At 37.0% G+C, this 12,637-nt stretch overlaps 1 protein-coding gene across 2 annotated transcripts in view; it reads right to left on the bottom strand.

Moving 5' to 3' along the window:
* CSTF3 (cleavage stimulation factor subunit 3) overlaps positions 1-12,355 on the bottom strand; it is a 68,518-nt gene extending 56,163 nt beyond the window's left edge. For both annotated transcript variants that reach the window (XM_005690063.3, XM_018059269.1), the window contains exon 1: positions 12,144-12,355. In XM_005690063.3, coding sequence (XP_005690120.1) covers positions 12,144-12,170 — 27 coding nt within the window. In that variant the 5' untranslated portion in view covers positions 12,171-12,355. The remainder of the gene's footprint in view (positions 1-12,143) is intronic.

Genomic DNA, 12,637 nt, shown 5'->3' with positions numbered 1-12,637 from the left:
GGGGGTCACAAGAGTCAGACACGATTTAGCAACTAAACAACAACAAGCAGTTCCAAACTTTGTTTTTTTGGTACCACTGTACCTTCTTGCTAGTGATGTCCATGGGAACTTTCTCAGGATAATGTTCTCAAATATACAAAATAAACCACGTAGGATTCAATTATACTGAAATATAATTATCTAAATATCTTTAAGTTTTACATAGTAACAAATACTTATCACATGAAATAAAATCTAGTGAGTCTACTGATGAGTGCTAATAGCACTGTGAATACTTCTGTCCCAGTCACAGCTGTTGCTAACAGTACTAGCATGGTTTCTTGCCCACACTCATAATAGAAGGCTTGATTTCAGTTAGAAATTAGTGAAAAAAGCTTTATTTTGCCCATTCAAGTTCATGGAACACCAAAAACTATCAACAGACACCTGGAGGAAGGAGTTACCATGGACTAAGACGCCCAAGGAAAGGATGATGGATCCAAAGTAAAACAAAACGAAACATTTATTGAGCTCCTACTATGTTAGGCCTTAATCACCACTCCTTGTTAAGTAACCAATAATCCCATTGTATAATAAAAAATATAATTAAATTATATGAATCTGCCCAAAGTCCAGTTAAATCTGGCAGAACTATGAATCAGCTCTTTGCAGAATCTCTTACAATGGTAAATGTTTTGCTCTGGACAAGGATGTAGTCAAATGTTTGTAAAAGAATCTATATATATAATTCTCTATCAACTGAATTAATTAACAAAAGATAACTAAAATGGCCCAGTATCCTCTAGTAGTTAAAGGCCACATTTCTCACAATAAGAAGTCATTCATTGTCACAGATATGAACCAGCTGGGTAACCAAGAGTATAACATTTTTGTTTTGCGGTCTGGTTACTATATTTGCTGTTGAGCAAATGAAAATGGAACAGTTTTCTAGAAGCAACAAGTAGACTGAGGCTTCATAAAGAGCAGAGTTGTATTACTGGGTTGGCCAAAAAGTTCATTTGTCATTTTCCACAATACCTTACAGAAAAACCTGTTCTGGCCAACCCAATATTATTTCCTGAATCTGTCACCAGATCTGAGAAATAGGTCACTTTAAGAAAACTTGTCACGTTTCTGGTGCCCATTTGTAATGGAATGAGGTGAGAACTCTGTTTAGATATAGCCAAACAGCTGTCTCATGTTTACATGTTCCCAAAACAACTATAAAGAAACTATCAAAATCCAGCTTGTCTTTGGAATACCTGTAATCCTATTATCATCCTTTAGGGAGATGTTAATGGGGAGTAGGATGGGCCCCAAATCAAATGAACAGAAAAAAAGCTGGACTACTTCAGTTCCCAATGCATGCACATTTAATGGTACTAGGAGGTGACACTAGGAGCTGCTTTGAAATGTACAATTTTATAAATCAGAAAAATTATAACATATACTATTTCAAATGGGTACAAAAACAGAACAACTTGTGAAGCAGATGACAGACTTTTTTGTATAGGGCAAACATGTTGCTGAGGAACTACCTGAGTATCTGCTCTATGAACAGTTTTTCTAGTCAAAGAGTATTGCTAAAATACCAACTTCTCTCTGAAGAATTCCCCCATGGATAACTGACTTAAAGTATGGAGGTAGGATACATTATACATGTTTGACCTTTTTTATTTTTAATAGCTTTATTGAGACAATCAAATTCCATACAACTCACCCATTTAAAGCGTAAAATTCAATGCTTAAATTTAGTATATTTACTATCACAAGAAATTTTAGAACATGTTTATCACCCTAAATAAAAACCCATACCCATTAATTGGCATTCCCATTTCCCAATCCGCCTAGGCCTATGCAACCATCAATCTACTGTTTCCATAAATGTGTAGGCATTTCATGTAAATAACACAATGTGTTTTGTTTCTGACTTCCACTTTGCATGTTTTCAAACTTCATGTCTTCATATCAGTACTTTCCAGTGCCAAATATTGCACTGAATGGATATCCCACATTATATTAATCACTCGATGGACATTTGGATTATTTCTAGTTTTTGAGTGGAGTTCCTTTTGTATTTTCTTTTTACTTAGGTGTATACCCAGAAGTGAAATTGTTAGGCCATAAAGCAAACTATATAACACTTTGAAGAACTGTCAAACTGTTTTCCAAAGTGACTGAACCATTTTACAGTTCTATCAGCAAAAGGGCTCCAATTTTTCTTACATTCTCACCAACACTCGGTATTCTTTTTGATGATTTTAAAAGACAGTAGAGTGACTTAGCAGCAGACTGGTTTCTCATTGTAGTTTTCTCTTTATTTCACTGATAGTTAATGAAGTTCAACACTTTTCATGTTTTTATTGGCTATTTGTATATAGTTAATGTCTTTCCAGATTCCTTGCCATTTTTGAGGTTTTTTTTTTTTTGGTTATTGCACTGCATGTGTTTCTACATATTATAGCTATTAGTTCATTACTGGATAGTTTACAAAAATTTTCTACCCTTCGGTTGACTGTCTTTTTACTTTCTTTTTGCTATGGGAAGCTAACTCAGAGAAACAGAACTTACAACATTGTCTCACAGGTTCCAGGCATTATATCAATGGTTCTCAAACTTCTTATAATCACTTTGCACTCTTACAACTGAGGAACTAGAGACATTTTATAAAATGTGGGTCAAATCTATAATATTATATAAGAAATTAAAACTTCAACAACAACAAATTAGTGAAAACGATGGCACTGTTTTACATTTTTGTGATCTCTTTAGTATCTGGCTTCTGCTTTCAATCTGCTGCAATATATTATTTTTGATGACCAAAACCTACAATTAAGTAGTCTGAAAAAGCAGCAGCATTTTTAATAATCTTTTCTTACAACTGTCATACGTCATGGATGTGCCACATAGCTTCTGGGAAACTGAGGCTGCAAACCACTGTCTATACAATAGTTTAATTTATATTAGGTGGCTGTTAATAGGGTGGGGTATGGAGAAGTGACAAATTATTATATTAATGATTTTAAATGTATCAGTCAGTTCAGGTCAGTCACTTAGTTGGTCCAAGTCTTTCTGACCCCATGGACTGCAGCATGCCAGGCCTCCCTATTCATTGCCACCTCCTGGAGTTTACTCAAACTCACGTCCATTGAGTCCGTGATGTGTATAATTTAATTTAATTTCTTCTTTCCATTTCCACCAGGGAAGCAAAACTTGGGACAGAAAAAAAAAAGTACTTCACTTTCTTCAAATAGCTATTTTTGTGATAAATAGGATGTTATGCTGGAGGTCATTTGTAAAATAAAATAGAAGTCAGAGAAAATTTAAAGCAAGTGATAAAAATCAAAAGTATGCAGAGGAATGTAGTAAGTTAAAGAATGTAAAGCTATATATGCTTTTTGACCAAGAGTTTTGATGACCTTTGCAACAGAACTAGCAGAGTCACAAACCTAGTTTTATAATGAGTATTTTCCATTCATGAGTGACTAAATATAGTAGGGAATACCAGACCACCTGATCTGCCACTTCAGAAACCTATATGCAGGTCAGGAAGCAACAGTTAGAACTGGACATGGAACAACAGACTGGTTCCAAATAGGAAAAGGAGTACGTCAAGGCTGTATATTGTCATCCAGCTTAGTTAACTTCTATGCAGAGTACATCATGAGAAACGCTGGGCTGCAAGAAGCACAAGCTGGAATCAAGAAAGCTGGGAGAAATATCAATCACCTCAGATATGCAGATGACACCACCCTTATGGCAGAAAGTGAAGAGGAACTAAAAAGCCTCTTGATGAAAGTGAAATAGGAGAGTGAAAAAGTTGGCTTAAAGCTCAACATTCAGAAAACGAAGATCATGGCATCTAGTCCCATCATTTCATGGGAGATATACGGGGAAACAGTGGAAACAGTGTTAGACTTTATTTTTGGGGGCTCCAAAATCACTGCAGATGGTGATTGCAGCCATGATATTAAAAGACGCTTACTCCTTGGAAGGAAAGTTATGACCAACCTAGATAGCATATTCAAAAGCAGAGATATTACTTTGCAAACAAAGGTCTGTCTAGTCAAGGCTATGGTTTTTCCAGTGGTCATGTATGGATGTGAGAGCTGGACTGTGAAGAAAGCTGAGTGCCGAAGAATTGATGCTTTTGAATTGTGGTGCTGGAGAAGACTCGAGAGTCCCTTGAACTGCAAGGAGATCCAACCAGTCCATCCTAAAGGAGATCAGTCTTGGGTGTTCATTGGAAGGACTGATGCTGAAGTTGAAACTCCAATACTATGTCTGGCCACCTCATGCGAAGAGTTGACTCGTTGGAAAAGACTCTGATGCTGGGAGGGATTGGGGGCAGGAGGAGAAGGGGACGACAGAGGATGAGATGGCTGGAATGCATCACCGACTCGATGGACATGAGTCTGAGTGAACTCCAGGAGTTGGTGATGGACAGGGAGGCCTGCGTGCTGCAATTCATGAGATCGCAAAGAGTCAGACACGACTGAGCGACTGAACTGATAACTGATACATACAGTAAGGAGAGAAAAATCAGTGAAATACTATCAAAGGTCTCAATCACTGTTTCCCCATCTATTTGCCATAAAGTGATGGGACCAGATGCGATGATCTTCGTTTTCTGAATGTTGAGCTTTAAGCCAACTTTTTCGCTCTCCTCTTTCACTTTCTTCAAGAGGCTTTTTAGTTCTTCTTTGCTTTGTGCCATAAGAGTGGTGTCATCTCCATATCTGAGGTTATTGATATTTCTCCCAGCAATTTTGATTCCAGCTTGTGCTTCTTCCAGCACAGAGTTTCTCATGATGTACTCTGCATAGAAGTTAAATAACCAGGGTGACAATATACAGCCTTGATGTACTCCTTTTCCTATTTGGAACCAGTCTGTTGTTCCATGTCCAGTTCTAACTGTTGCTTCCTGACTTGCATATAGGTTTCTCAAGAGGCAGGTCAGGTGGTCTGGTATTCTCATCTCTCTCAGAATTTTCCACAGTTTCTTGTGATCCACACAGTCAAAGGCTTTGGCATAGTCAATAAAGCAGAAATAGATGTTTTTCTGCAACTCTCTTGCTTTTTCCATGATCCAGCGGATGTTGGCAATTTGATCTCTGGTTCCTTTGCCTTTTCTAAAACCAGCTTGAACATCTGGAAGTTCATGGTTCACGTATTGCTGAAGCCTGGCTTAGAGAATTTTGAGCATTACTTTACTAGCATGTGAGATGAGTGCAATTGTGCAGTCGTTTGAGCATTCTATGGCATTGCCTTTCTTTGGGGTTGGAATGAAAACTGACCTTTTCCAGTCCTGTGGCCACTGCTGAGTTTTCCAAATTTGCTGGCATATTGAGTGCAGCCCTTTCACAGCATCATCTTTCAGGATTTGAAACAGCTCAACTGGAATTCCATCACCTCCACTAGCTTTGTTCATAGTGATGCTTTCTAAGGCCCACTTGACTTCACATTCCACGATGTCTGGCTGTAGGTGAGTGATCACACCATCATGATTATCTGGGTTGTAAAGATCTTTTTTGTACAGTTCTTCTGTGTATTCTTGCCACCTCTTCTTGATATCTTGTTAGGTCCATACCATTTCTGTCCTATCGAGCCCATCTTTGCATGAAATGTTCCCTTGGTATCTCTAATTTTCTTGAAGAGATCTCTAGTCTTTCCCTTTCTGTTGTTTTCTTCTATTTCTTTGCGTTGATCGCTGGGGAAGGCTTTCTTACCACTCCTTGCTATTCTTTGGAACTCTGCATTCAGATGCTTATATCTTTCCTTTTCTCCTTTGCGTTTCGCTTCTCTTCTTTTTCGCAGCTATTTGTAAGGCCTCCCCAGACAGCCTTTTTGCTTTTTTGCATTTCTTTTTCATGGGGATGGTCTTGATCCCTGTCTCCTGTACAATGTCACGAACCTCCGTCCATAGTTCATCATGCACTCTATCAGATCGAGTCCCTTAAATCTATTTCTCACTTCCACTGTAATCATAAGGGATTAGATTTATGTCATACCTGAATGGCCTAGTGGTTTTCCCTACTTTCTTCAATTTAAGTCTGAATTTGGCAGTAAGGAGTTCATGATCTGAGCCACAGGCAGCTCCTGGTCTTGTTTTTGCTGACTGTATAGAGCTCCTCCATCTTTGGCTACAAAGAATATTATCAATCTGATTTCAGTGTTGACCATCTGGTGATGTCCATGTGCACAATCTGCAATGTTTTTCTCCATTTATTTTATCAATGTATTCAAAACCAACTTTGAAGGTCCAAGTATCTTCAATCCCTATCCTAAATGGTTTACAAACTCATTTACATAAAAATCATTGTGATACTTATTTCCAATGAAGATATTCAGCCTCACCTACAGAATCTAATACAATATATCTAAACTTGACATACAGGCAATAATGAAGCACCTAAGTGAATATGATACAATGGACCACTGACTCCATTTTGAGAAACACCACCTAATTCATCTGTTCTGTAAATACGTGTTTCCCCAAATGTTAGTTTCTTCAAAAATAAAGCAGAATCAGACCTAAGTCATTCCTTTTGTTGTTGTTGTTAAAATATTAAGAAAACTGCAAAAACTAAACTTTTCAACTCTTAAGTTTCTCTTGGTAGTCTTTTTTCAAAATCAAAACTAGACTATAGTAGTACTCTGCAAGACTATTCAAGAAGTAACTAAGCCAATTCATATGCCTAAGGCATTTTATCTGACAGGTGACATTAGTACTGGATGCCAGCTTAGTCCTATGTTCCTTTACCAGTGTGACAAAACTACAAGATGTTTTCAGTGAACAAATCTGAATATATATCCTGCATATAATCCCTTCAAATCTTTCAAAAACTTAAATCTACTAAACGTACAACCATTTCAAAGACTTAGAAAAAGCAGCCTAATAGTTATTGGTCCAAATAATTCTACTTATCATACTTGCGTCTTAAATTTGTTTATTCATTCCCTAGGAAACAAACAGCATTGAAGTATTTGTTTTATACATAAAAATCTTAATCTTTTAGAATGTGAAAAATGCAGCTGCTTTTGTTCAGGAGGGACCAAAATATTAATTTATTTTATAAACTAAGTGAAACACTAGAAAGACAAGAATTAAGAATGGTTTTACCTTTTGGGTTTTAATAAATATTTACTGCCTATCATAAACTATCCATTAATCTAAAATTAGGTTAAACATTTGCCCAACTAAAATCTCTTTTAAAATCAACCTCACACCATTACCAACTATCCATTATAAACAAGAAGACTCAAATTCACAACTAGGTCTTGTCTAAAAAAGAATAAAGATTTAGAGATAAAGGCAGAAAAGTTGAAAACTATTAATTGTTTTTTTTGCAATCATCCACTTAATAGATACAAACATCTGAATAGATTTTACCATTCTGGAAGGCCTATCTAGGATGCAAATTTCCGTGTTCCTAAGGAAGAGGGAATGCAATCTCATCGAACACAACCTCCCTCTGTTGTACTTTTCGGGAAAACCAGTACTGTAAACACAGCTCTATCTCTCCTAGGAACAATTACTGCCGGATAGAATATCCTATATAGTAAATTTCCTCAAAAAATATTAACAATAAGATCAAATCAAACTTGCCTGTGCAAAACTGTTACACTAAGTATCACTTAAAACAGGACAGGGGAAAGTTAGAAAAGGCTATTACAGAAAGATTTTGTTAAAAACAGAAAAAGATAATTGTATCCAAAGAAAAGACTATCATTATAACATATATTCTTGGCCTTTTCCCTTCCTCTTCTAACCTTCACACACATCCACTTAGGTTTAAAATAGGCACTGTTTCCTTTTAACCACTACTAGATACTAATCGTTACTCAACAAAATAAATCGGGTTTCAGTTTTATCTTTCTTTCCTAATAAGTACAAAATAGAACACATATTTCTCATATTTTCTAAATCTTCCTAAACTTATTTTTCACCAAAAGCAAAACACTTTTATAGCCCTGAATTCTCTGCTTTGTTATGAACTTTATTAGCAATTAATTTGAGCTTCTTCAAGTCACATAATTCTCCCCCCCCCTCCCAAAGTAAAGATCATTCTTTTTATACTTCAGGCTTTCCTAACTCTAGGACAGGCTATGAGTTGTTTGAAAACTGAAACCTTATTTCTGAAAGACAAAACTGTAGAATCAGAAGTTTAGGGACTCAAGTTTCATCGGAATTGACTTGGCCAAATACATCTCTCGCTTCCTCTTTTTCTGTTGGTCAACAAAACTTTAGAAACCATTCACTCTTATGTCCAAAATACTTTACTTTGTATTATCAGTAATCATAAGCACCTGTCTCCCCAAAAGATACAATTCTATAAAATTTTGTAACATATAGCATATGGCTTGAGTGCAAAAATTTATCCACTTCACCTTTAATTACCAAAACAGTAATCTAGGTTTTTAAGGTGAATAACGAGTAAGGCAGCCCTTTCAATTCAAAACTCAGTGAACAAACTCTAAATAGCCTATTAAATGCTGTAGAGGTGGCGCACAAGGTAAAATGGTGTAAAGAATGAGATCAAAAGTTGAATCAAGCAGTTAGAAAAAATGTACAAGATAAAAACAGAGCCATAATTCCACAGGGGAACCAGATGTGCTTTTGTCAAGGGGAAAATCTATATGCATGTGGTTCTGTCATGACTAAACTGGCAAAAACAATAAACACGAGGCTCCAGAATACCCACCAACACTACAAAGTAATTTAAACAGCACTCTAAATGTAAAATAGAACATCCATATAAGAGTTAGAAAAAAAACACACACACAATAAACCTCACTCTTGATTTTGCTTGTCTACAATCATTTCTCTCTTTCACAGAACACAAATCCAGGGGTTCAATACCAAGAAATGACCATCTATATTATTGAATAACAAATCTAAAATATTATCAGGTTTACTGAACAAATTATCATTTTTTTGAGTTTCAATGCTAAAACAGCTAAAAGAAATCTACAATTCATATCCCGAAGGAGGGAAACCCCTTGGCATCTTTCCAAAGCAAACCCATGATTCAGAGTGGTTTTGATCTTTCTCTCATTCTTCTTCAAATTTTGTTTAGTCTTTTTTTTCCCCCTTGTCCATCATCACTCAATTTCCCCCTAAATTTTCATTGACTGTTGTCTTACACATCAAGCAAGCTAGCTGATTCATATTTTTGATCATGTCACCCTTCAAGGTATTGTGTAACCACTATTCCAGTTAAAATTTGAATAATATCATATCTGGGATTTGCTTCAAAGTAATGGAGGTGGGGGGCTTCCCAGGTGGCTCAGTGGTAAAGAATCCACCTGCCAAGTAGGAAATGTGGTTTTGATCCCTGGGTTGGGAAGATCCCCAGGACAAGGAAATGGCAACTCACTCCAGTCTTCCTGGTTGGGTAATCCCAAGGACAGAGAAGAGTGGCAGGCTACAATCTATGGGATTGCAAAAGAGTCAGACATGATTTATTGACTAAATAACAACAACAAATGGAGGTGGGAAGAGTAAGTGAAGGTATGGAGAAAACAGGTTTAGCTGTGACAAAGCTCTGTAATAGAAGCATCATATACCATTCTTTTTTCTTGCATGTTTGAAATGTATCTTTAAAAAATCCAAACGATTATATGAAGATAATTCTTTGTTGGTCATCAGATGTCAAAAAATGTCTTACAGACTGATGGAAAAAATATATAGGAAGCACCATAAAAGTTAGGACAAGTTAAGCATTTAAAAAAAAAAAAAAAAAAGCTATAGCTGAATTTATCATAGTAAATTCAGAAAACACCATGAATCCACAGCAATATTCAATTTTTTAAAAGGAGGGGAAAAGAAAACAGGAATTTCGTCTTTGAGGAAAAGTATGAGCCAATAAGTAGAGACAGAATTAAAAAAAAAAATCACCATTTGCCATTTCCAAGGAAATAACTTATTTATTCAAGGATTATCGATTGACAATAAATAACTAGATAAAAGGTTATTGAGGAACACAGTTATCGACCCACAGATTACTAACTGCAAAGGGGGAAATAATCCTTTACAATGAAAAGACCCAGCAGTCATTACCCTAACCAAGTGAACAAACTTAAACCATTGCTAACAGTGGAATAACCTAGCATGAAGTGCCTTTTGATGCGATGCTATATTATACACAAAAATATTTAACCTGAATATTATCAAAGCTCTGAGTTTAGACATAACTGTTAATTTCCAGGAAATACAGAAGATGAAAGAACAAGTTAAATGATACCTCACACACACAGATCAAATAAACCTAGACAGAAAATGAGAAGTTCTACAAGAGAACTGTTCTGGATTCTTCGACTAGACAATAAATATCCGAGGGGACAAAAAATAAAGGGACTATTCAAGAGACATAATCAAATGATGCAAATAACCTACATTATAGATTCTGATTTTTAATACAATAAAACCCTATGAATCACACTGCCTTCTGGAGAAACTGAGGAAATTTGAATATGGACTAATTTTTAGAAGTGATACGGTATACTATTTTCTTAGATGGGAAATGGTATAATGGTTATAAAATAGCATTAGGGTCCTTTTACTGTATAAGAGAAGCTGAAATAAGAGGGGATGAATATGTGTTGACTTACTTTCAAATAAATTATGTACAAGATATAAAGCAAATATGGCAAACACTCAACAACTGTCGATTCTAGGTGAAGAACTGTACTATAGGCATTCACTGCACTTTTCTTTATGTCCTAAACTTGACACATAAAACTAACGGGTGAAACTTTTTTCAAAAAATTACCACTTTCTCTCCCACTTAAAACACCACAAGTTCTGAGTTGAAAAGGTCATGGCACCAATTCTGTGTGTTTACAATTTTAGATAAATTTAAGAATTAACAATGAATTCGTGAAACTTTCCATGAAAACCTTAGTACATTACTCCTCCTCCATTTGCAGGTGACAAAACAGGAACCCAGAAAAAGGGTAGTATATGTAAACACACGTGACGTAACAATTTAAAGACTGCAATCTGGGGCATTCTAACAGGATGTAAAATGTAAATACTGTGAAAATTTCAGGACAGAAATTTGTCGACGAGCAAACACAAAATTCAGTTTATCCAAACTTTAACGACAATAAAATTTACAGTCACTCTATTCTATTCAACAGAAACATTCCAATTTTGCCTCATCTCTGTCAATCTCCAAGAACACTTCCCACTCCACAAGCCGGGCACTTGAAAAACGGAAACGTAAGTGTATTTCGTTGCTATGGCAATGGGAAATTTCAGGAACTCGAACTTGAAATCTGCAGTCTATCTAGCCTCCATTTTAAAAACCATTTACCTAAACATACTGAACATAAATCGAAAAAAAAACCTGACATCTTTCATAAAATATCAGTTTCCTCTTTCAAGCTAAAAGGTAAACCCTATCCTACAAAATTCTGAATAAAAAGCAAAAGGAACAAATCATTTAACAAAAAAACCTGAATTTTGTAATACTTATATGTCACATATCCAGTACTAAAACAGCTGTTTTTATTTACAGTGTCCATATCGGACTTCTCATTTCGGATTTATCAAATTCTACAATTATCTGTGTCGTTGGAAAAACGAAAATGAAATGCTAAGGGAGGGAGCGGGAGAAAGCCACAAAATTCCCAACTTGGCATAACGATCCTCTACTCCTAAACTGCTTCCTCCCTCAATGGCTCTGGCGAGAATTTCTTTCTTCAGATCAGTTTCATCTCAAATTATTTCTCAAACTAGTAACCAGTTTCTGGGTACAGTGTATATCGGAAAGGCGGTTGGAGAGAACACTGTCAAGTTTTTCGAAAACAGCGAGTACACGTTAAAATAATCAATTCCTGAACTGAACTGAAACACCGAAATGGCATTAAAGGAAAGAATCTCACCAGCTAAGTCCCATAAACCTAAACAGGACGTAGTAGTTTCCCAGCTATTGTCTAAATCAAATATTTGTTCATATCAACCCCTAAGAGAAGCCAAAAGAGTTTCAAATCTCAGTCAGATCTCGCTCCCCATTCCCACCGTACTTCTGTACCCAGCCTTTGGGATTCATTAGACCCCTGATTCCTTCCTCAAGCGAATATGGCTGGAGTACTCGGACGAACAGAGACGTGGAGAGAAGAGGTCGCCACGAGGCCCCACCACTCTCCTTCCTCACCTGCTCCGTGGCTCCGTCTCCTGACATGGCCTCAGCCGATTAGAATTACGAACTGGCCCGCGATGCCAAGCTAGAAAAGAAAAATTAAACTAAAAACCACCCCAAACCAGTAAAGTTGCCCCCTGCCCTGCGGAGCCAGACGGCCAACACAAATCGCCACCGCCCACTCAGATATGAATTAAAATGGCTCCGTCCCGGCCGGCCGAGTAGGGGGTGTGGCTTCTGCATTAACTTCCGGGGCGCTGGGCAGAGCTAAGCGCGCAAACTCCTAGGTTACTCAACCGCGCAGAAGCAGAAAGACCCCAGGGGGCGGGCCTAGGGCCTGTACTGACGTCACAGCCCTGCACTGGCGCGGCTCTTCTCGAGAGAGCTGCAACCGGCTGGGAGGCGGGAAACTGTTTCTCTTGGAGGCTTCTACGCCTTTTGCAGTTTAATTGTCAATCTGCGGACTCCGGGCTCTTAACTTAACTGTTAAAGCCTGAAATCGGTTCAGT

This window comes from Capra hircus, chromosome 15 (assembly GCF_001704415.2).
Source record: "Capra hircus breed San Clemente chromosome 15, ASM170441v1, whole genome shotgun sequence".
Taxonomy (NCBI): Eukaryota; Metazoa; Chordata; class Mammalia; order Artiodactyla; family Bovidae; genus Capra; species Capra hircus.
Note: the sequence above shows the minus strand (reverse complement) of the source record. Positions and strands in the feature narration are given on the sequence as shown.